This window comes from Mustelus asterias, chromosome 10, assembly GCF_964213995.1.
Source record: "Mustelus asterias chromosome 10, sMusAst1.hap1.1, whole genome shotgun sequence".
NCBI classification, from domain to species: Eukaryota; Metazoa; Chordata; class Chondrichthyes; order Carcharhiniformes; family Triakidae; genus Mustelus; species Mustelus asterias.
This window is the reverse complement of record NC_135810.1, coordinates 52,940,477-52,965,777: the sequence shown is the minus strand read 5'-3', so window position 1 is coordinate 52,965,777 and position 25,301 is coordinate 52,940,477. Positions and strand designations below refer to the sequence as shown.

Genomic DNA, 25,301 nt, shown 5'->3' with positions numbered 1-25,301 from the left:
CCTAGACAGGATAGATGCAGGGCGGATGTTCCCGACGGTGTGGGAGTCCAGAACCAGGGATCACAATCTGAGGATTCAAGATAGACCATTTAGGACGGAGATGAGGAGACATTTCTTCACCCAAAGAGTGGTAAACCTGTGAAATTCATTACCACAGAAAGCAGTTGATGCCAAAACATTGAATGCATTCAAGAGGCGGCTGGATATAGCACTTGGGGCAAATAGGATCAAAGGCTATGGGGAAAAAGCAGGATTAAGCTATTGAGTTGGATGACCAGCCATGATCTTAGTGAATGGCGGAGCAGGCTCGAAGAGCCAAATGGCCTCCTCTTGCTCCGATCTTCCATGTTTCTATGTGGGCAGCATGGTGGCACAGTGGTTAGCACTGCTGCCTCACAGCACCAGGGACCTGGGTTTAATTCCAGCCTTGGGTAACTGTCTTTGTGGAGTTTGCGCATTCTTCCTGTGTCCGTGCAATTTCCTCCCACGGTCCAAAGATGTGCAGGTTACATGCGCAATTGTCCCTTGAGTGTCAAGGAATTTGGCAATGGGGCTGACAGGAATAGGGCCTGGGTGGGATGTTGCCAGTGCAAGCTCAATGGGCTGAATGACCTCTTTCTGCACTGTATGGATTCTATGATTCCATGAACCATGTGTACTGGCTATAGTCTGGAATCTGCAGAATCTGTGCAGGAACTCAGGCTAAAATATATTGATTTTTAAAAAGAACACAAGAACTCAGAGCAGGAGTAGGCCATTTGGCCCTTCAACCCTGCTCCGCCATTCAATTAGATCATGGCTGATCTTTTCACGGACTCAGCTCCACTTACCCACCCGCTCACCACAGCCCTTAATTCCTTTACTGTTCAAAAATCCATCTATCTTTGCCTTAAAAACTCTCAATCAGGTAGTCCCAACTGCTTCACTGGACAGGGAATTCCACAAAGTCACAACCCTTTGGGTGAAGAGGTTCCTCCTCAACTCAATCCTGAATCTGCTCCCCCTTATTTTCAGGTTTCGCCCCCCAGTGGAAACAACCTCCCTACTTCTATCTTATCTATTCCCTTCATAATTTTATTTGTTTCCATAACACCCCCCTCATTCTTCTAAATTCCAAAGAGTATAATCTCAGTCTACTCAGTCTCTTCTCATAAGCCAACCTTCTCAACTCGGAATCAACCGAGTGAATCTCCTCTGCACCTCCTCCAGCGCCAGGACATCCTTTCTCAAGTAAGGAGACCAACACTGTACACAGTACTCCAGGTGTGGCCTCCCCAGCATCTTATATAGCTGCAACATAACCTCCCTGTTTTTAAACTCCATCCCACTAGCTTTCGAGGACAAAATTCCATTTGCCTTCTTAATTACCTGCTGCAGCTGCAAACCAACTTTTTGTGATTCATGTACAAGGACACCCAGGTCCCTCTGCAAGCTGCAATTTTTTACCATTTAAATAATAGTCCACTTTGCTGTTATTCCTATCAAAATGGATGGCCTCACATTTACCAACATTGTATTCTATCTGCCAGACCCTTGCCTACTCACTTAAACTCTCTATATCTCTTTGCAGACTTTTATAGTGTCCTCTGCACACTTTGCTCTACCACTCATCTTAGTGTCATCTGCGAACTTTGACACACTACACTTTGTCCCCAATCATCTATGTAAATTGTTAACAATTGCGGTCCCAACACTGATCCCCGAGGCATACCACTAGTCACTGATCGCCAACCAGGAAAACACACACTTATTCCCACTCTTCGCTTTCTGTTAGTTAACCAATCCTCTATCCATGCTAATACATTACCCGTAATGCCGTGCATCTTTATCTGATGCAAAAGCCTTTTGTGCTGCACTTCGTCAAATGCCTTCTGTGCGGCACCTCGTCAAATGCCTTCTGGAAATCCAGATACACCACATCTACCAGTTCCCCATTGTCCACTATGCTCGTAATGTCCTCAAAGAATTTTATTCAATTAGTTAAGTGTGACCTGCCTTTCATGAACCCATCGTGTGTTTTCCCAATGGGACAATTTCTATTCAGATGTCTCATTATTTCTTCCTTGATGATAGCTTCAAGCATTTTCCCCACTACAGAAGTTAAGCTAACTGGCCTATAGTTACCCACCATTTTTCTATCTCCTCTTTTAAACAGTGGCGTCACATTTGCTGCCTTCCAATCTACTGGAACCGCCCCAGAGTCCAGCGAATTTTGATAAACTACCACGAGTGCATTTGCTATTTCCCCCACCGTCTCTTTTAGTATCCTGGGATGCATTCCTTCAAGGCCAGGAGACTTGTCTACTGTGATGCTAGTGTACCTTAAAGAAAGTTTTTTTTTAAAACATGACTTCTGCAGCTTTCACAGCTTCAGTGGTTTCTGAGCTCACAGCTTCAGTGACGTCATTGTTGCTGGCTTGACTGGAAATGTCCTTTTATTGCTCAAGTGTCTTAAATGGGGTTGTTTGTGGTGTTTGCTTTGGAATTAGCTTTGCAATCCTGCATTGTTATGAGGATGGTCATGTGTTTTTGGACGGTTTTTTACTTTTCAGTTCAGAGCTGCAGGTTTGAGTTTTAGTTTTAGAAGAGACAGCAAGATAAAAGGAATTGTTTTCTCTCTCTCTCCCGGTTTTGTTTTCTTTGGAAATTCTCCTGTTTTCCTGAAGGGTGAATATCTGCTGTTGATGGGGCTGGACCAGAGTCTCTCTGGTGCGTTGGGAAGCTGCCTTGTCTTCAAACTGTGCAGAATAAATCCAGAGAGCTGCAGACTTCAACCAAAGGACTCAATCTCCCTTATCACGTGAGCAGTAGACTTTGCTGAACATGTTTAAAGGGTTTTCTCTATGGCAAGGGTTTTGGTTTGATTGGAACACATTAGATATCTTTGTTAAGGGTTTTATACATTATAGCGGTTGTTTTGTTTCTTGTTTGCAATTGAAAAAATTCTTGCTAATTTTCTTACTATACATGTTAACTATGTTCTTAAATAAACTTTGTTCCACAAAAGCTTCCTTGGGTCTTTTGAATCACACCTGAAGTGGAATATATCATGTTTATCCTAGCCAAATTCAAGATACAAAATTTATGATTCAGATGGGCTTCATAAAATACATTAGAGTTTCTAACCTCAACCATAACACTACCTTTAGCCCCATTAACTTACCTAACACTGCTTCTTTAGTGATAATGATCGTTTCTAGATTCTCACCTGTCATTGCCTTCTCATCATCAATTTGGGGCATGTTATTTGTGTTTTCCACTGTGAAGTCCGACACAAAATACCTGTTCAATGCCTCGGCCACTTCCTCATTTCCCATTATTAAATCCCCCTGCTTAGCTTCAATGTTTACCTTCGCCGCTCTTTTTCTTTTTATATATCTGTAGAAACCTTTGCTGTCTGTTTTTGTATTCTGAACTAGTTTACTCTCATAGTCTATCTCACTTTTCTTTATAGTTTTTTTGCAGCTCTCTGTTGGCCTTTAAAGATTTCCCAACCCTCTCGTTTTCCACTAATCTTTGCGATTTTGTATGCAAGGCCAGAATTTATTACCCATGACAATTAAAGAATGGTGATATAGTGCGAAGGCCTGATTTTGCTTGACGAAGTTGAACTTGTAGATTGTAGTGTTCCCCTGCATCTTCTGCCCTTGTTATTCTTGGTGCTGGAGGTTGAGAATTTGGAAGGTGCTGACTAAGAAACCTTGATGAGTTCTGCAGTGCATTTTGTAGATGGTACACATTGTGCATGTAGTGGTGCGAATAAAGTTTAATATGCTGAATGGGATATAGAAATCTACCAGGAGGATACAAGCTGGTAGACTGAAAAATGTTCCAAATAATTACGTTGTTTGCCGCCTCCCTAAATCAAGAAAATTACGACCTGTTAAAAGGTAGAGGTAAATTTGGACAAATTGTACGTTGCAGTGATTAAGCACATGAACAAAATATTTTCCAACAGCAGATGATGGTGATAATGGGAGGTGGACAATACAAGACTCCCAAACACCCAATTAACTCCCTGTCACACACAAACACGGGGTATTCCAATACTCAGTAACAGGACAACCCCGGGCACGTACTTTGCAGCGCGGATAGTGTGCAGTCGTCGATTTTACTGACTTCAGTAAGCTCTTCTTCTTCTCCTTCTCCTTCTTCCGTTGGATGAACTTGCCCACGAATTTCATGATCAAGACCACGAGGCCCCAGACTATTAGCAAAATCGCGATCACCAAGATGACGATGCCCAGGTTCGTGGTCCACAGGAACGACAGCAGGTTGTACATGAAATCGTAGAGGATGGCGAACCGAGACCGGGGGGTCAGTTTGTAGCCGCACCATATCGCCAAAGTTTCAATCACCGTTTTCAGCCCCGACCTCTCGAACAGAGTCTGCAACATGGCGGCTCGGCAGGTCGGCCAACGCGACTGCGCGCGCCCGCACACACGCGAAGCTCACGATTCAACCTCGATGTCACCGAGAAACTGGAGCCGAGAAACGGAGAGTCAGGATGAGGAACACGAACCGATTCCTCGAAACTGTTTTTCTTTCTAAAAAAAATACAGTGCAAAAAATTGTTAAGCCACAACGTGTCAGGTCAGCGCCGACACTGAACGGGATGGTCCCGGCTCCCCGTCACCGCCTGCCCAGCGCCATTGCTCGGTCACAATGGCTCAGCCCATCACCCACACTTGTGGGGGGGGGGGCGGTGTGGGAGGGAGACCAGAAAATATAACAGTATTCACACACAGGCGGAAATAAGTAAACATTTCAAATACAATTACTATTACTTATTTTGTACTTCAGACGTGCTGGTGTTTCTGCTTCTACTTTTGCCCTCACTTTTAAAGAATAAAGTAAAATCTCCCCCCCCCCCCATCCATTGGATAGGCGACGCTATTGTGTGACACTCGTTGCCAGGTGTCACTTGCCGCGGGAAAGAGGCACGTGCCGGTAGGCTGGCTCCTGGGGACCAGCTGCTGCCTGTGAGCAGAGTGCACACACATTACCGTCAAACCTGGGCATTGCAGTGGTGTTTGCAATGGATAGCGGGTTTGCAGCTGAGGAAGATCGACCAAATGTTTGCTGGCAATTTATTTTTCCTTGTGGGTAACAAAAACTACAGACTTTGGCACAGAATTCGTGTCAGAACTTTAGTGGTATCAAACAGAATTCACATTTTGATTTATTATTGGTATAGAGTGAAAAGCATTGTTTCCCGTGCGCAAAACAAACAATGGAGAATTGGAGGTGAGCAAGTATACATACATGACTAACAAGAGGCAAGTTGCACAAGCCTAAAGCAAATGTCTCACTGGAACCTTGCACTGACACCCTTTCTGAATCGTTCATGGAGAACATAGAGTAGAAGGAAAGGAGAGGCTGCAGAATATGGTGTTGCAGATTCCAGACAGGGTGAAGAGAAAGATCAGCAAAGAGAACACTATTAGACAATTTAAAGGTGTTAGAGTTAAGTTTTAAGAGCATAGAACGAGAGTAAAAGATTGAATTAGAGAGTATGCTGGGGACAGCTTGTACAAAGTCACCTCACTCAGCTGCCATCATTTTTTCACATTGTGGGCTTGGTGCAACATTCTGGTACTTGGCATGACCCACTTACAGTAAAAATATTTGCTAGAAGAGAAATTGGTATGTGTCTTCCCCATTTTTGCACATACAAGTATCGTAATTTATCCCAATTTCTGGGTGCAAGGTATTACACCTAAACCGTGTCAACAGCATAGCCACCTCTTTAGCCCTTGCTGTTGTCCTTTTTCAAGCCACCAGAAATCAGCACTGGATCACTTTTAATGTGCCAGGGAACACTCTGTGCCTGTTTAAAGACCCTTGCACAAAATGGGTACACAGGTTTAGCCTGTTCCGTGCAAGCCCTCACTCGAATCTTCAATCCTGCAGCAGAACCTCGAGGATAGTGGATGCCACTGAAGAAGACATGTAGAATGGCAACACGACAGCATTACAGTAGGTCCTTTCCAGCTTTCCTCAACTCTCTTGTGTCTGTGATACTTCCTCAGCACATTTGGAAACCTCAGTCTCCATCGCCTTGTTTCCTATTGCTCACCAGTGGGACTCTGGGGATCTGTTGATGTATTTGTAGAAAATAGTTCTTACATTTTTGTTAGTGTGCAGTTAATAATACCTTTGCATACCAGGATTCATGGAATTCTGGAATTCTCTCTTGCAAAAGACTGCAGGGGCTAGGTCAATTGAAAATTTCAGAACTGCAATTAATACATTTTGTTGGGTCATGGAGGTGGATTTTTCTGTTCCGCCCATCACAGAAATCGTAGTGGGCAAGAGGCAGACCATGGAAAGATCCGTTGACCTCATGCAGGATTTTCCAGTTTCAGGGTGAGCGTGGCCAGAAAACCCTGTCCCAAGTATCAAAAAATATGGAGAAAAGGCAAGCAAATGGAGTTCAGGTTTGAGGTGCTGAATATCCTCTTCCTATCGCTATGTTCTGATGCATTTTAATTAACAAGACAACTGAGCAACCAGTCAGAAAGAATGGTGCTGAATTAGACATTAACTTGAAAAGCCTGCAAGCATTATTAATGAAACTCAGTTTATCAAAGCACCGATGGCTCTAATTCTGAAGAGAGTAAGGGAACTTTTCTGTGTAATGTCCAACCTCACACTGTCAAGATCAGGAAAGAAAGTTGAGGCAGATCTGTAGGGTATGATATAATAGCAGCGTTGTTAAGTTTCTGGCAGGACATGCCACAGTTAATCAGAAAGAGGAAACCCAGGAGTTAATCTTAATTTAAGTGCCTGTAACTTTCAGACAGGACGTCAGTACAAGATTCCAGGTGAGGCACATGCCTCAGACTCCTCGCATCTTGTTAGTAATGTATGTATACTTGCCCAGTTCCAATTCTCCATTGTTCGTCACCTTTCTAAATACGTTTTAAAATCCCTCTTTATCTCCCTCCCTGGAGATGTACTCCTGCTCCTATTTCTTGTGTTCAAAAGTCCTCCACTATTCAATACACTCATGTCTTATTTTGGGCTTTAATTCAATTTTCCTGCTCGCTCCCCACTCTTGAAAACAAGAAAATTAATTTTGAAATAAAGGCATTACCAGACTGGGAGCTGATGCAGGTCAGTGTTCAAAGGAGAAATAGATGTGACACTTAACATGCATTAGTAAACGGGCAGTAAAATTTTGGATGAATTCAAGTTCACAGAATTCAAATCGGCCATGGAGACAGCAGAGGCAGCAGTGCCACAGTGGTTAGCACTGCTGCCTCACAGCGCCATGGACCCGGGTTCGATTCCCACCTTGGGTGACCATGTGGAGTCTGCACATTCTCCTCGTGTCTCTGTGGGTTTCCTCCAGTTGCTCCAGTTTCCTCCCACAGTCCGAAAGACATGCTGGTTAGGTACATTGGCCATGCTAAATTCTCCCTCAGCGTACCTGAGTGTGTGTACGAGGGAATTTTCATAGTAACTTCATTGCAGTGTTAATGTAAGCCCACCTGTGACACTAATAAATAAACTTTAACCTTTAGCATTTTAAGCAATAATCTCAAAAGATCTAAAAAGATCTGTGTGAAATGTATGCACTGCATGTTTCAAGCAAGCACTGAAGTTTATGATACACATGCCCAATCCTCAGGACTCTCCAACAGTGGTCTCCAACCTATTGAAGCACAAGATCACTTTCAGAATCTAAATGCAGCACAAGATCTGCTCTTAAAAATTCGACTTTACGAAAACCCCCTAAAATGTATGCCGTGCATAACACTCATCTTTTCTGACTTTCTGGGAGTGCTGTGATGTTTGTGTTGTAGATTGAAATGGCCAGTCTCATACAGCCTATCAGATGGCATCAGTGACATTTTCATCTGGGAAAAAGCCATCTCACAGGTGAACCAAAGTATGCCTTCACCTTGAGTGCACAGAATGTCAGAAAAGGGTACTTGTCTCTGTTTACAAATCCCCAAAAGTCTTTGCCCCTTGACCTAATTTTCAGTTCTATGTCATCTTGCATGGTGATGATTTCTACGTCAAGGCCACTGCTCTGTTCAAACACCTGCCAAAATGTTGCTGTCGGTTCTCCAATGTCCACTTGAAGAAAATGATGTGAGACAAGCATAGTGATTTGTTTAATCTTGTCTAACTCCTGACATTGTCTGTTGAATTTGTTTTCCAATTTGTTCAGGGGGACAAAGATGTTTGGATGGAACCTTGTCTCCAGATTTGGGAAGTGCTCAGTAATTCCCTCGTCACCACACTCCAGTGCCTGTGTCTTTATTTGGGAGGACCACAGGCCCACTTTCAACTTGAACACATTCTCTGTACTGATCATGTGTGACAAGTCTCTGTCCCTCCTAAAAGTCTGTGATTCAGTTCATTCAGTTTTGTGCTTATATCCGTAAGAAATATCAAGTCTAGCAACCCATGCATTATCTGACAGCTCGCTGTACACCTCAAATTTAAGAAAGGTGACAATTTCAGGGAGCAGATCCAAAACTCTCTGGAGGACTTTTCCTCAAATTAACCACCTTACCTCTGCATGAAGGATGAGCTCACCATTGGTGGCATGAAGCTCGAGTAACAATTTGAACAAACAAATTTGCAGATGTTTGGCATGAATTGAGTTGACAATCTTGACAACAACTGTCATTACATGAGAAAAGTCAATAACCCAGCTCGCTTCCACTTGTTGATAGATAACACAGTTCTAATTGACAAAGGAGAACTCAGGATCATATGTGCAAAGTGCCACAAAGCCTGCATTGCTACCTCGCTTTCACGGTGTGAAAGAAACCAATTTCTTGATCGGAATGTTTTTCTCAGTCATATGAGTTTTGAATTTGTTGTAAATATCCTCGCTTCTTGTCCTCCCTTTGAGTGGAGTGGCAAAAGAGTGAGAAAGTCCTCTTTTGTTGTTGAGTCTTTGTTTTTGGTCACATTGCATTCAATCAGCTGGACCATATCTGTCATAACTCCTGATTCATCAAACTGCAGTGAGAAACATTCACAGCATGATAAGTCGACATTAATTTGCTGAGATGTCCTCAGACAACAATTCCACCCTTCGCTCTTGATAGCTGTCATAATTTCATCTTTATTTTTAAAGTCTTTGGCCAAGGTGTCAGCAGCAACTGTCGAAGCGTCCTTGATAACTTCACCATCGATGAATGGTTTATTATGTTTCACCATCTGCTGGCAAATGTGTAAAGTGTATTTTTGCCAGCCTTGTCTTCAGCCACAGGAGAAGTCATCAATGACTGCAATAAACAGTTGGAGAGATGGGCGGAACACTACCTTGAGTTGGTACTCTCAGGAGAACATTGTTATATAGGAAGTTGCAGAATCTATAGAAAGCCTACCTGTCATTGGCAGAGCTGGATATTGAGCTATTGACTCGCTTGCCACGGATTAGGCTCCAAGTGCTGATGGCATACTCATCAAGCATGGGAAACCAGTACTCTGCAGCACCTGTATGAGATTCTGTGTCAGCTGAAGGGAGACTGCAGTGCCCCAGGGTATGTGTGATGCAAAGATTGTGACTCTGTACAAGAACAAGGGCAACCACAGTGAATTCATCAACTATTGAGACATTGTGGGAAAAGTATTTTCTCATTTTGTCCGTGTCAGCCTGCAGATCCTGGCTGAACACTATCCTAAATCCCAGTGTGGTTTCAGAACTAGAATGTCGACAATTGACATGATTTTCTCAGTGTGGCAGCTGCAGGACAATTGCCATGAACAAAGGAGACCACTATACCTTACCTTCATCAATCTCAGAAAGGCACTCGGCTATGTGAACAGAAGCAGTCTAATTTAATCTGCTGGAGAAAATTGGCTGTTGAGTGAAGCTGCTCAAAGTGATCTCCTCTTTCCATGATCACATGTTCGGCAAGGTCAGCTCTGATGTTGAAACATCAGAACCGTTGGAGAGCCACAGTGGATTCAAACAAATTTGCGTTCTGGAACCAATACTCTGGCATATTCTTCTCTTTGTTGCTGACATTTGTCTTCATGTCCTCTGCAGATAGTGTCTCCCCATATACCAGAACCGATGGAAAGCTGTTCAGCCTTATTCACCTGAGGTCCAGGACAAAGGTGCATCAAGGCCTCATCAGAGAGTTGCTCCATGCTGATGATGCCGCAATAATATTCCATACCAAGGAACATGTCAGCAGCAAATGAACAGACTCTCTGACATCTGAAAGGGGTTTGGTTTGACCATTGGCATCAGAAAGACAAATGTCAGAGTCCAGGATGTTGCCATCCAAAGATTCTCCACTGTAGATTCAGTATGTAGCTCTCTCCACGACAAGTAGGCTTTCTATGGATTCTGCAACTTCCTATACAACAGCGTTCTCCCTGGTGGCAGTGTTCCACCCATCTCTCCAACTGTTTACTGTAGTCACCGATGTCTTCTCCTGCCTTTTCAATTGAGCTGTTTTCTTTATTGATATGCCTTTTTTTAATCCCTTCACACATGCCGCCACTATGACCTGTGTCAAAAGATATCTGGTTATTGATAGTTTCATATTTCAAGGCTCCACAACCACCTGGAGCATACCAATTCCATTAACATCTGCACATTGGTAAACTAGCAACAATTGCACTGGCTGTTTTATCAGATGGATGACAGTTGTATAGCCAAGGACCATTTGTACCATGAATTGGCCACTGGGTCACGGCCTGTTAGGTGTCCATACCTCCAGTACAAGGACACTCGCACGGAAGATATGATGATGGTGGATATTGTCGCCGATAACTGGGAGACAGTCGCTGACCGCCATGACCTCTGGAAGCTGATTGTTTGGAAGGGCATTGAAAAAGATGAACAGAACCAAAAAGCTCAGCTGGATAAGAGGAGGATCCAAAGAAAACAGAGGCCTGTGAATCATACAACTTCTCAACCTTCTCGGTCTTCCACTACAGCAATTGCAGCAGAGATTACCATGTCAAATGGGGTTTCTAAGCCACACCAGGAAATACTTAACACAGAGTTGACCATCACGGCTCAAACAATCATCTTACGAGACAGAAAGCTCCTGTAGAGACATTGTCAAAATATTTGAAGTCTACACTTCGTTCTCTGTAATTCCCCATCGACCAAACCTGGAACCGACTCAACAAACTCTGTGAAGTTTGTCAAGCACAATCATTCCTTTTGAAATCAATCCTGGCCCATTCTATTTTCCCTTTATCTGCATTGCTAGTAATTTAATTCTTAATTAGACACTCTAAAAATGTCCCTCTCACAGATGTGATGCTAGCTGGGCTGTAATTACCTGAATTAGTTCTGTTTCCCCTTTAAAAATGAGCTCTCCATTAGCCAATCTTCAGTCCTGCAAGTACTTGAGGATTTCAGTTCCCTTTTCTTTATCTCCTTGTCTCAATTAATAAATGGGTAATGAAGATCTCCCAGAACAATAATTGTTTTTCCTCTTCATCTCTCTAATCTGACTTCTGACTTTCTCTTCCATTTCCCTCCCACAATTTGGTTGCCAGTGTTCTATCCTACTAATTTAACACGGTTTTTTAAATCTTTGAGCTCCAGCCACTCCAAGAGCTGTCAGTGCCCCTTCTTTGTCCACATCACCCATCTCTAAACTCTCTTTTATAAATATTGCCAGTTCCATTCTTATAGGGTTGGATATTACCGGCTGTGTTGCAAAACTGATATTGGAATAATTCCTGGGTCCCAACTTCACTCAAGGTTGTTGCATGGCATTCAGCAAAACTTTGCATGAGGCAACCAATTAGTGACTTGTCCTTGTTGATTGCCATCCAATTAGGTGGGGCAGGTATATTCGGGAGGTGGTAGCGAGACATGGCAAGGCTAATTTAAAGGGCATTTGTTAGCCATCAATGTGACTGTAGGCAAACTATCATTACCGAGTATGTAAGAGTAAAGAGCAGCAATACGGAATTCTGTTACGGAAGCGTGGACTCACAATTCATCAAAGCCTTGCTGGATCTTCTGGGGTGCGGTAAGAGTTTGCAGAAATAATTTGATTTCTTCGGAGCGGCAGGTGGCGTCCTGTCTGTCAGACTAAGCGGGACCAGAGTACAATTCAGGAAGGTCTTTAGTGATCTTCTGGGGCCTGGCAAGTTGAAAGGGTTAAAATTATTCAATGCAACAAAGGCTGGGAGACTGCTAGAGCTGCAAGGTACAGCTGCAAAAATAATGAACAAAGGGCTCTGAGGGACAACAAAAAAGGCTGTAACTGCATATATCACTGCCTTCTTATAACAGCCCAGGACTGCAGTGTGTTTTGATATGAGTCATAAGTCACTACCCAGGGTGCCAGCCTGGTGCGGAGGGGGCGGGTCGGGAAGATGACTTCCTCGTGAACCTGCTCCTGGGCCTGGCAAGGCGAGCTATCAATAGGTCCGGGCAGCGGGCGATTGATGGGGTCGTCCATCCCGACTCTCTGCCCCTCTAACGCGGCTATATTCATGGCCAGGTGTCCCTGGAGAGGGAACATGCAGTGTCTGCGGGTGCAGTTGACGCCTTCCGTGCCCGCTGGGCACCGCAGGGGCTGGGGTGTATAATAGACTCCGGCAATCACATTTTAATTTGATGTTTTCAGTTTTCTTTTGACTTTGTTTTTTGTTCGGGCTGCTCCTCCTCCTTTTCGGGAGCTGCTCCTTTTAATTTTGTCCCTGAGTTAGTTTGAGTTTGTTTATTTGGTTGGTACCAGAAAGAAGTACCCAGGTGCCAGACAGTCCAGGACCATAAGCATGTATTTATTGATAATATAGCTCTGTGTATGTGCCATGTTAATGATTGGATATTGTAATTAGGCAAGTGTAGAGTTGTTGTAATTGGTTAAACACACTGTGGGAAATGAAAGAAGTGATCAGAACTATTAGTTAGGATTGGATATTGATTACTTTCGAATGAGTTTATTTATTGAAGTAGTCAGCTCGTGTGTGGTTTTTTTTGGCCTTTACTTTTGCAGCAGTATTTTAAGTTTAAAGTGAAAACTGGAAGTGGGCTGCTAAGGAGTCTGGGAAGGGTTTTTATTTTAACTTTAAAAGTCAGTTACCTGGGAGGTTCCCCCTCATTGTTCCACTGGAGCAAGCTGAGAGGGAGTGATTGGAGGCAGCAGTGCTGGTCAGAGACTAATTGAATTGTTTATTTATTTAATTAGTCAGCTAGTGTGTGTTTTTTTTTGGCCTTTACTTTTGCAGTAGTATTTTAAGTTTAAAGTGAAAACTGGAAGTGGGCTGCTAAGGAGTCTGGGAAGGGTTTTTTTAGGCGTGTGAAGCATAAAAGGTAGGCTGCAGTATACAGTGGGCAGCGTCAGGAGCGGGCTGTGGAGTGAGTGGGAAGCAGAGTGTGAGCTATAAGGCTTTGGCTCACAGGGCTTAGGCAGAAAGGGCGAGCAGGGGTGAGTTTAATTCATTTTTGCACTTTCTACCTGGTACTGGCAAGGCATCTGGAGGGGATGGGTGTGCAGGCAGTGCTATGTTCCTCTTGCACTATGTTTGAGGTGAGGGACGACGACAGTGTCCCTGCTGATTACACCTGTGGGAAGTGTACCCATCTGCAGCTCCTCCAAAACCGTGCTAGGGAACTGGAGCTGGAGTTGGATGAACTTAGGATCATTCGGGACGCAGAGGTGGCCATAGACAGAAGCTTTAGGAATACAGTTACTCCGAGGAATGAAAACAGATGGGTGACGGTGAGAGGGGCTGGGAGGAAGCAGTCCATGCAGGGTTCCCCTTAGCAACAAGTATTCCGCTTTGGATACGGTTGAGGGGGATGACATACCAGTGGTGAGCCGCAGTGAGAGGATCTCCAGCACTGTGTCCGTCTCTGTGGCTCGGGAGGGTAAGGGGCAGAGCGAGAGGGCAATAGTTATTGGGGACTCGTTAGTTAGAGGGATAGATAGGAGGTTCTGTGGCAGCAAAAGAGACTCACGGATGGTATGTTGCCTACCGGATGCCAAGGTCCGTGACGTCTCAGACCGTGTTTTCCGGATTCTGAAGGGGGAGGGGAAACGGTCACAAGTCGTGGTACACATTGGTACCAATGACATAGGTAAGAGAAGGGACGGGGATTTAAAGCAGGAATTTCTGGAGCTGGGCTGGAAGCTGAGAGCCAAGACAAAACGTGTGGTCATCTCTGGTACGTTGCCGGTGCCAAGTGATAGGGAGTTGAGGAACAGGGAGAGAGTGCAGTTAAACATGTGGTTGCAGGGATGGTGTAGGAGGAAGGGTTTCAGATACTTGGATAATTGGAACACATTCTGGGGAAGGTGGGACCTGTACAAACAGGACAGGGTGCACCTGAACCAGAGGGGCACTGATATCCTAGGAGGGAAATTTGTTACGGCTCTTCAGGGGGGTTTAAACTAATTTGTCAGGGGATTGGGAAAAGGAGTTGTAGTCCAGAAGTCAGTGAGGGTGGTGAGGTATTGGGGAAGGTATCAGGGTCAAGGGTGGGTACCGGTAGACAGGAAGGTGGGTTGAAGTGTGTCTACTTCAATGCAAGGAGCATCCAGAACAAGGTAGATGAACTTGGGGCGTGGATTGGTACTTGGGACTACGATGTTGTGGCCATTACGGAGACGTGGGTAGAACAAGGACAGGAATGGTTGTTGGACGTTCCGGGGTATAGATGTTTCAGTAAGTGTAGGGAAGCGGGTAAAAGAGGTGGAGGAGTGGCACTGTTAATCAAGGATAGTTTAACGGCTGTGGAAAGGCACTTCGAGGGGGATCTGCACACTGAGGTAATATGGGCTGAGGTTAGAAATAGGAAAGGAGCGGTCACGTTGTTAGGAGTTTACTATAGGCCCCCAAATAGCAATAGAGATGTGGAGGAAGAAATTGCTAAGCAGATTATGGATATGTGTGGGGGTCACAGGGTAGTTGTCATGGGGGACTTTAACTTTCCAAATATTGATTGGAACCTTTGTAGGTCAAATAGTTCGGATGGGAGAGTTTTTGTGCAGTGTGTGCAGGAGGGTTTCCTGACACAATATGTGGATAGGCCGACAAGAGGTGAGGCCACATTGCATTTGGTACTGGGAAATGAACTGGGCCAAGTGTTAGATTTGGTTGTGGGAGAGCACTTTGGAGATAGTGACCACAATTCGGTGTCTTTTGTTATTGCAATGGAGAGGGATAGGGCCGTACGGCAGGGCAAGGTTTACAATTGGGGGAGAGGTAATTATGATGCGGTTAGGCAAGAATTAGGGGGCATAAGTTGGGAACAGAAACGGTCAGAGAAAGGAACTAATGAAAAGTGGAACTTTTTCAAGGAACAAATACTGGATGTCCTTGATAGGTATGTCCCTGTCAGGCAGGGAGGAAATGGCCGAGTGAGGGAACCATGGTTCACGAAAGAGGTGGAAGGTCTTGTGAAAAGGAAGAGGGAAGCTTATGTAGGGATGAGGAAACAAGGTTCAGATGGCTCGATTGAAGGTTACAAGTTAGCAAGGAATGAGCTGAAAAAGGGGCTTAGGAGAGCTAGGAGGGGACACGAGAAGTCCTTGGCGGGTCGGATCAAGGAAAACCCCAAGGCTTTTTACTCTTATGTGAGGAATAAAAGAATGACGAGGGTGAGGTTAGGGCCGGTCAAGGACAGTAGTGGGAACTTGTGTATGGAGTCAGTAGAGATAGGCGAGGTGATGAATGAATACTTTTCTTCAGTGTTTAACTGGAGTGAGACTGGGGGAGAGAGTCTTAGCAGGAGTGCTGAGAGTAAGCTAAGAAGTGATTTAATTATTCATTTATTCATTTAAGGGTATTCCTAGTATATTTCGCGGGCTTTTTTCAGGGTTTTGAATTGAGGAAGTGAGGTCAGCTGAAGGGGATTCTGGGAGGTTGAGTCTTAGTATAAAAGGCAGTTACATAGAACATTACAGCACAGAACAGGCCCTTCGGCCCACGATGTTGTGCCGACCTTCATCTGAAACCAAGATATAGAACATAGAACATTACCTGGGGAGTTCGATCTCTTTGTTTAACTGGAGTGAGACTGGGGGAGAGAGTCTTAGCAGGAGTGCTGAGAGTAAGCTAAGAAGTGATTTAATTATTCATTTATTCATTTAAGGGTATTCCTGGTATATTTCGCGGGCTTTTTTCAGGGTTTTGAATTGAGGAAGTGAGGTCAGCTGAAGGGGATTCTGGGAGGTTGAGTCTTAGTATAAAAGGCAGTTACCTGGGGGGTTCGATCTCTTTGTTTAACTGGAGTGAGACTGGGGGAGAGAGTCTTAGCAGGAGTGCTGAGAGTAAGCTAAGAAGTGATTTAATTATTCATTCATTCATTTAAGGGTATTCCTAGTTGATGCGCGACAATCAAGCACGTGGAACAAGGCTTCAGCTATTGAAGGCTTTTATTAGCAAACAATGGAACTAACTAACACGAGTACACCAGTTCAGACTGGAGGGGTCCCGCCGGAGCAGAGGGTCTTATACCTCTCCCCAGGAGGCGGGGCCCGACCGGGATGTGCCACAACAACATCTACCACAGGTAAACACCCTAACCCAACAACATTATACAACCCCTACAGTGGCAACCCCCTAACCCAACAGTAACATAGGAATAACCCACAGTGGTAACCAACGATGGTTCACCACATTCACCCCTCCTTTAAAAACAAAGGCCGGCGGGGTGCGAAAACAGGTCACATATGTACAAAATTCACAAGTCCAGACGGTCTGGAGGACCGCACCGTCGCTGTGATCTCCACAACACCGGTTGCGACACCGGAGCAGGTGCTTGCGGTGGCGTTCTCTCCAAAACAGCGTCCGGCTGTCCCCTCGAGGACTCCCGGGCCGGTTGACCCTGGTGAGGCGATGGTGCAGGGGATCCTGGAACCTTCTGTGGTGGCGCCGAACTCCGCGTCTCAGGCAAGCTGTACATGGGAGTATAACTGTTATGCACTGGTCCCGGTGCTGACCGCGCCACGTCTGGGGAAGAAATAAGTGATAGGGGATTCGTGACAGGGGGTATGGGAGCGACAGGAGTTGCTACGTCCCCTGCGGGCGCCAGGTCTCGGATGGAGACTGTGTCCTCTCGCCCGTCAGGATATGCCACATAGGCATACTGAGGGTTGGCGTGGAGGAGTTGGACCGGTTCGACCAAGGGGTCGGACCTGTGGGCCCTCACATGTCGCCGCAGAAGGACGGGTCCTGGGTACGTCAACCAGGCTGGTAAGGAGATCCCCGAGGACGACTTCCGAGGGAATGAGAACATCCTCTCGTGGGGAGTAGCATTGGTTGCCGTACACAGGAGGGAGCGGATGGAATGAAGCGCATTTGGAAGGACCTCCTGCCAACGGGAGACTGGAAGGCCCCTGGATTTCAGTGCCAGTAGGACAGCCTTCCAGACTGTAGCATTCTCCCTCTCCACCTGTCCGTTACCCCTAGGGTTGTAGCTCGTGGTTCTACTAGAGGCAATCCCGTATGAGAGCAGGAATTGCCTCAAGTCGTTACTCATGAACGACGAGCCCCTGTCGCTATGTATGTAGCAGGGGTACCCGAACAGGGTAAAAAGATCACTGAATGCCTTAATCACTGTGGCAGTCGACGTGTCCGCACAGGGGACAACAAACGGGAACCGGGAGTACTCATCTATTATATTGAGAAAATAGACATTCCGGTCCGTTGAGGGAAGGGGGCCCTTAAAATCCACACTCAGCCTCTCGAAGGGGCGAGTGGCCTTGACCAATTGTGCCCGGTCCGGTCGATAAAAGTGCGGTTTGCATTCCGCGCAAATCCGACAGCTTCTCGTCACTGACCTGACATCCTCCACCGAGTAGGGCAGGTTGCGGGCTTTTACGAAGTGGTAGAGTCGGGTGACTCCAGGATGGCACAGGTCATTGTGGAGGGCCTTCAAGCGGTCCTCCTGCATGATGGCGCATGTTCCGCGCGAGAGGGCATCCGAGGGCTCATTGAGCTTCCCTGGACGATACATAATATCGTAATTATAGGTGGAGAGCTCAATTCTCCACCGCAAGATCTTATCGTTCTTGATCTTGCCCCTCTGCGTGTTACTGAACATAAAAGCCACGGATCGTTGATCCGTGATCAGGGTGAACCGCTTCCCCGCCAGGTAATGGCGCCAGTGTCTGACGGCCTCCACAATGGCCTGAGCCTCCTTCTCCACCGCTGAGTGCCGAATTTCGGGGCCTTGAAGGGTGCGGGAAAAGAATGCGACGGGCCTGCCTGCCTGGTTTAGTGTGGCGGCTAGGGCAAAATCAGATGCATCACTTTCCACCTGGAAAGGGATGGATTCATCCACCGCGTGCATCGTGGCTTTCGCAATGTCGCTTTTCAAAGCCTTGAAGGCCAATTGGGCCTCCGGCGTGAGTGGGAAGGTCGTGGACTTGATGAGCGGACGAGCTTTGTCCGCGTAGTTGGGGACCCACTGCGCATAATACGAAAAGAAGCCGAGGCATCTCCTCAGTGCTTTTGTGCTAGCGGGCAAGGGAAGTTCAGTAAGGGGGCGCATACGGTCTGGATCAGGGCCGATGACCCCGTTTTCCACCACGTATCCAAGGATAGCTAACCTGCGCGTACGGAATACGCACTTCTCCCTGTTATAGGTCAGATTCAGGCGAGATGCAGTGCGCAGAAAGTGTTGGAGATTCGTGTCATGGTCCTGCTGGTCATGGCCGCAGATGGTGACGTTATCCAGGTACGGGAAGGTAGCCCGCAACCCGTTCTGGTCCACCATTCGGTCCATAGCACGCTGGAAGACCGAGACCCCATTGGTGACACCAAATGGAACCCTGAGAAAATGGTATAGACGACCATCCGCCTCAAAAGCCGTGTATTGTCGGTCCTCTGGGCGGATGGGGAGTTGATGGTAGGCGGACTTAAGGTCTATGGTAGAGAACACCCGGTACTGCACAATCTGATTGACCATATCAGAAATGCACGGGAGAGGATACGCATCCAGCTGCGTATAACGGTTAATGGTCTGACTGTAGTCGATGACCATCCGAGGTTTGTTCCCGCTTTTAACCACCACGACCTGCGCTCTCCACGGACTAGCACTGGCCTGTATGATCCCTTCCTTGAGGAGCCGCTGAACCTCAGATCTGATAAAGATCCGGTCTTCAGCGCTGTAACGCCTACTCTTAGTAGCGATGGGCTTGCAGCCTGCTACCAGATTCTTAAATAAAGAAGGTGTGGTGATTTTTAGTGTGGAAAGATTGCATGCGGGGCGCTTTGGGCAATTTGGAGGCTGCGGCTGATTCCCTACTGCCAGTGAAGGGAGTGGCCCACCGTACTGTAGGATCACACTCTTCATGTGGACCATAAAATTTAGTCCGAGGAGAATTGGCGCACAAAGGTGCGGTAACACAAGGAGCCTGTATTGCTCGTAAATTGTGCCCTGTACCTCTAGGGTTACCATACACCGTCCTTGGATCGGTACAGACCGGGACCGTGATGCCATGGAAATTGTCTGTTTGGCAGGTAGAACCCGGAGTCCACACCTTTTTGCAGTGTCAGGGTGAATAAAACTCTCGGTGCTCCCACTGTCAAACAGACAATACACAGTACGACCATTTACCTTGATGTTCATCATGGAATTATCAAGCCTGTGGTGCTTTGTCTGGTCCAGAGAGATCGACGCCACCGTTGGCCCCTGGGCGTCACTGCATGCAGCCGAGGTTGATGCTGAGGACCCTTGCTGGTCGCTCCTAGTCGTCGTTGACCATGATGGCCGCCACCATGAATCGCACGTGGGTGAGGGCGCCAAACGTAGCGACTCCTGGTGGTCTTCCTCCTCCTCCGTCAGCCACGATGGCGCCGTCCTGGATTCGCACGTGGTCGGACCTCGTGGGTACTGTGACGCCGAAGGAGATTGTCTCCGCTCTGGAGGGTCACAGGCTGCACTGCCGTTTTTGGGCTTCGACCTGCAAACTTTAGCATAGTGGCCCTTTTTACCACACTGGCTGCAGATTGCCGTTTTTGCTGGACACTGTTGCCGTGAATGCTTGGCCCCGCCGCAAAAATACCATCGCTGGCCGCCTGGAGCTGCCGCCGTCGTCGGATCGATATGGGAGCGCGAGCCCGTGGGGCGAGGAGGGATTTGTGCTTGCTCTTGCCACGTTGTCTCCACGTGGTCTTCGGGGTACAGAGCCAAGCTTTTCGACGCTGCTTCCAGCATCTCAGCCATCTCCATCGCTTGGGTCAAGTTGAGGTTCCCTTTCTCTAGTAACTTAAGCCGGATGTACGAGGACCCTACCCCTGCTATGAACGCATCTCGGGCGAGGTCGTACATATATTGCTCTGCTGACACATCTTTACAATCGCAACCCCTGGCAAGCTGCAAGAGCTCATTGGCGTAGTCCTCCATGGTTTCGCCCGACTGCCGACGTCGTGTAGCGAGGAGGTAACGAGCGTGTATCTCGTTGGGTGGTCTCGTGTATCGTTTCTTCAAGAGCTCGATGGCCCTCGGGTAAGTGGTGGCCGCACGAATCGCAAGATAAATCGTGTCGCTTACCCTCGCGTGGAGGACCTGGAGTTTGTCGTTGTCTGTAGTAACAGCTACAGAGGCTGCCAGGTAGTCTTCGAAACACTTCCACCAGTGGTCGAAGGTGTTAGCGCCACCGACCGCACGTGGGTCCAGCGCCAGACGTTCTGGTTTTAATATTTGTTCCATACTCCCTTTTTACTGTTGAGAGTTTTATGTTTGCTAATAAAATTGATGCGCGACAATCAAGCACGTGGAACAAGGCTTCAGCTATTGAAGGCTTTTATGAGCAAACAATGGAACTAGCTAACATGAGTACACCAGTTCAGACTGGAGGGGTCCCGCCGGAGCAGAGGGTCTTATACCTCTCCCCAGGAGGCGGGGCCCGACCGGGATGTGCCACAACAACATCTACCACAGGTAAACACCCTAACCCAACAACATTATACAACCCCTAGAGTGGCAACCCCCTAACCCAACAGTAACATAGGAATAACCCACAGTGGTAACCAACGATGGTTCACCACACTAGTATATTTCGCGGGCTTTTTTCAGGGTTTTGAATTGAGGAAGTGAGGTCAGCTGAAGGGGATTCTGGGAGGTTGAGTCTTAGTATAAAAGGCAGTTACCTGGGGGGTTCGATCTCTTTGTTTAACTGGAGTGAGACTGGGGGAGAGAGTCTTAGCAGGAGTGCTGAGAGTAAGCTAAGAAGTGATTTAATTATTCATTTATTCATTTAAGGGTATTCCTAGTATATTTCGCGGGCTTTTTTCAGGGTTTTGAATTGAGGAAGTGAGGTCAGCTGAAGGGGATTCTGGGAGGTTGAGTCTTAGTATAAAAGGCAGTTACTTGGGGGGTTCGCCGGGAGCATAAAAAGCCGTCTGCACTATACAGCGGGCAGCGTGGGGAGTGGAGTGAGTGGGTAGCAGAGTGTGCACTATAAGGGCTTTGGCTCACAGGGCTTAGGCTGAAAGGGCGAGGCAGGGCTAGTTATTTTTTACCGAACCCTATAAAGGATAAGGGCAGGTATGAGTGATCGGCCAGTTCAGTGCTTCCGATGTGGGATGTGGGAGTTCCTGCAAACACCTAGCTTCCCAGAGGTTCACATATGTGCCAGGTGCGTGGAACTGCAGCTCTTGAGGGACCGTGTTAGGGAACTGGAGCTGCAGATCGCTGACCTTAGCCTAGTCGGGGACAGCAGTTATAGGCAACTAGTTACACCGGGGCATCGGGAGAATGACACGTGGGTCACAGTTAGGAGGAGTAAAGGGCAGAAGGGTAAAGTACAAGGGAGGACTCCAGTGGTGGTCTCTCAAAATAGGAAGGGCTTGGTGACAGGTGTGAGAGGGGAGGGGAGTGGACAGTTAGAAGAGGGGTCACCTGTGGTTGTCCCACTCCAAAACAGGTATATTGTTTTAGATCGTGTGGAGGAGTGTGCCTCTCCAGGGGTAAGACACAGTGACCAGGTCACCGGCACACAGTCAGGCTCTGTGGCCCGGAAAGGGAAGAGAGGGGTTAGGAGAGCGATCGTGGTGGGGGATGCATCAGTTAGAGGCACAGACAGGTGATTCTGTGGGGGCGAACGGGACTCCAGGATGGTAGTCTGCCTACCTGGTGCTGGGGTCACGGATGTCTCCGAGCGGATAGGAGGCATATTAAAAAGGGAAGATAAAGAAACGGATGTCATTATACACATTGGTGGAAATGACGTAGATAGGAAGAGTAGGGGGGTCCTAAGAGAGCAATTCAGGGAGTTGGGAAATAGGTTAAAAAGTAGGGTCACTAGGGTGGCCATCTCTGGGCTGCTCCCAATGCCTCGTGCCAGTGAGGCTAAGAATAGGGAGTTGGTTCAAATGAATGCCTGGCTAAAGGACTGGTCCAGGAGGGAGGGCTTTATTTTCATAGACCAATGGGAGGTTTTCAGGAGAGGATGGCACCTGTACAAGAGGGAGGGGTCACAACTAAGTTGGAAGGGCACAAATATCCTGGCTGGGAGCTTTGCTAGTGCAGTTCGGGGGGGTTTAAACTAGTATGGCAGGGGGGTGGGGATCAAAATATTAGGTCTATAAGTGTGGTGGCTGGGGACGAGCTTGGGGCTGGGACAAGGCTGGCAAAGAAGAAGAGCACTCTGGGGGAGGACGACCTCACTGAGCCTGGGGGTCTGGAGTGCTTATACTTCAATGCAAGGAGCGTAGCAGGTAAAACAGACAAACTTGGGGCCTTAATGCGCACGAGGAATTTGGATGTGGTTGCGGTGACAGAGACTTGGTTGAAAGAGGGACAGGACTGGCAGCTGAATATTCCAGGGTACAAGTGTTTTAGGCGAGACAGAGGAGGGGCCAAAAGAGGTGGGGGAGTAGCGGTATTGGTTGGAGAGCATATTACAGCGGTGCAGAGGGAGGACAATTCGGAGGAGTCGTGTAGCGAGTCACTCTGGGTGGAGCTTAGAAACAGGAAAGGCGCAGTCACTATGTTGGGGGTGTACTACAGGCCCCCCAACAGCCCAAGGGAAGTGGAAGAATGGATATGTCAGGAGATACTGGATAGGTGCAGGAAATATAGGGTTGTTGTAGTGGGAGACTTCAATTTCCCTGGTATAGACTGGAAATCGCTGAGGGCAGGGACTCTGGATGGGGAGGAATTTGTAAAATGTGTACAGGAGGGTTCGTTGGAACAATATGTGGACAGCCCAACTAGAGAGGGGGCTATACTGGACCTGGTACTGGGGAATGAGCCCGGTCAGGTCTTCAAAGTTTTGGTTGGGGAACATGTGGCAAATAGTGACCACAATTCTGTTAGCTTTAGGATAGTGATGGAAAAGGATGAGCGGTGTCCCAAGGGTAAGGTGTTGGATTGGGGGAAGGCTAACTTTATTGGGATATTTTTTTATAGAATTTATAGAAACCCTACAGTGCAGAAGGAGGCCATTCGGCCCATCGAGTCTGCACCGACCACAATCCCACCCAGGCCCTACCCCCACATATTTACCCGCTAATCCCTCTAACCTACACATCAGGACTCTAAGGGGCAATTTTTAACCTGGCCAATCAACCTAACCCGCACATCTTTGGACTGTGGGAGGAAACCGGAGCACCCGGAGGAAACCCACGCAGACACGAGGAAAATGTGCAAACTCCACACAGACAGTGACCCGAGCCGGGAATCGAACCCAGGACCCTGGAGCTGTGAAGCAGCAGTGCTAACCACTGTGCTACCGTGCCGCCCGATCAGGCAGAAATTGGCAGCTCTTGATTGGGAGAGGCTGTTTGAGGGTAAATCCACATCTGGTATGTGGCAGTCTTTTAAGGAACGGTTGTTAGGGCTACAGGACAAGCATGTGCCTGTAAAAAAGAAGGATAGGAAGGGTAGGATTAGAGAACCGTGGATAACCAGGGAAATTGAGGGACTGGTCAAAAGGAAAAGAGAGGCGCATGTTAGGTCCAAGCAGCTAAAAACGGAGGGAGCTCTGGAGGAGTACAATGAAAGTAGGAAAATACTCAAACGGGGAATTAGAAGAGCAAAAAGGGGTCACGAAATGTTCTTGGCAGACAGGATTAAGGAGAATCCCAAGGCATTTTATTCATACGTTAGGAACAAAAGGGTTGTTAGGGAAAAAATCGGACCTCTCAGGGACAAAAGTGGGGACTTGTGCTTGGAGCCCAAAGAAGTAGGGGAGATCCTAAATGAATACTTTGCGTCGGTATTCACAAAGGAGAGAGATGTGTTGACTGGGAGTGTCTCGGAGGGGAGTGTTGAACCGTTGGAGAAAATCTCCATTACAAAGGAGGAAGTGTTAGGTTTGTTAGAGAATATAAAGACTGACAAATCCCCAGGGCCTGATGGAATCTATCCAAGGCTGCTCAGGGAGACGAGAGGTGAAATCGTTGGGCCTCTGACGCAAATCTTTGTCTCGTCACTGGACACAGGTGAGGTCCCAGAGGATTGGAGGATAGCCAATGTGGTCCCGTTATTTAAGAAGGGTAGGAAGGATAACCCGGGTAATTATAGGCCGGTGAGCTTGACGTCCGTGGTGGGGAAGTTGTTGGAGAAGATTCTTAGAGATAGGATGTATGCGCATTTAGAAAGGAATAAACTCATTAACGATAGTCAACATGGTTTTGTGAGAGGGAGGTCATGCCTCACTAACCTGGTGGTGTTTTTTGAAGAAGTGACCAAAATGGTTGACGAAGGAAGGGCCGTGGATGTTGTCTATATGGACTTTAGTAAAGCGTTTGACAAAGTCCCTCATGGTAGGCTAGTGAAAAAGGTTGGATCCCATGGGATAAAGGGGGAGGTGGCTAGATGGGTGGAGAACTGGCTTGGTCATAGAAGACAGAGGGTGGTAGTGGAAGGGTCTTTTTCCGGCTGGAGGCCTGTGACTAGTGGTGTACCGCAGGGCTCTGTATTGGGACCTCTGCTGTCTGTGATTTATATAAATGAGCTGGAAGAATGAGTAACTGGGGTGATCAGTAAGTTTGCGGACGACACAAAACTGGCAGGACTTGCAGATAGTGAGGAACATTGTCAGAGGCTACAGAAGGATATAGATAGGCTGGAAATTTGGGCAAGGAAATGGCAGATGGAGTTCAATCCTGATAAATGCGAAGTGATGCATTTTGGTGGGAATAATGTAGGGAGGAGCTACACGATAAATGGAAGAACCATAAAGGGTGTAGAGACGCAGAGGGACCTGGGTGTGCAAGTCCACAGATCTTTGAAGGTGACGTCGCAGGTGGAGAAGGTGGTGAAGAAGGCATATGGCATGCTTGCCTTTATAGGACGTGGCATAGAGTATAAGAGTTGGGGTCTGATGTTGCAGATGTATAGAACGTTGGTTCGGCCGCATTTGGAATACTGCGTCCAGTTCTGG

General features: G+C 47.1%; 1 protein-coding gene across 2 annotated transcripts in view; it reads right to left on the bottom strand.

Moving 5' to 3' along the window:
• LOC144499585 (uncharacterized) overlaps positions 1 to 25,301 on the bottom strand; it is a 90,745-nt gene that overhangs the window by 23,911 nt on the left and 41,533 nt on the right. Inside the window, exons 3-4 of one of the 2 annotated variants that reach the window (XM_078221707.1) lie at positions 11,943 to 12,092; positions 4,080 to 4,547 (exon numbers count right to left, since the gene is read on the bottom strand). In XM_078221707.1, coding sequence (XP_078077833.1) covers positions 4,080 to 4,397 — 318 coding nt within the window. In that variant the 5' untranslated portion in view covers positions 4,398 to 4,547; positions 11,943 to 12,092. The remainder of the gene's footprint in view (positions 1 to 4,079; positions 4,548 to 11,942; positions 12,093 to 25,301) is intronic. The other variant, XM_078221708.1, reaches the window with a different exon arrangement.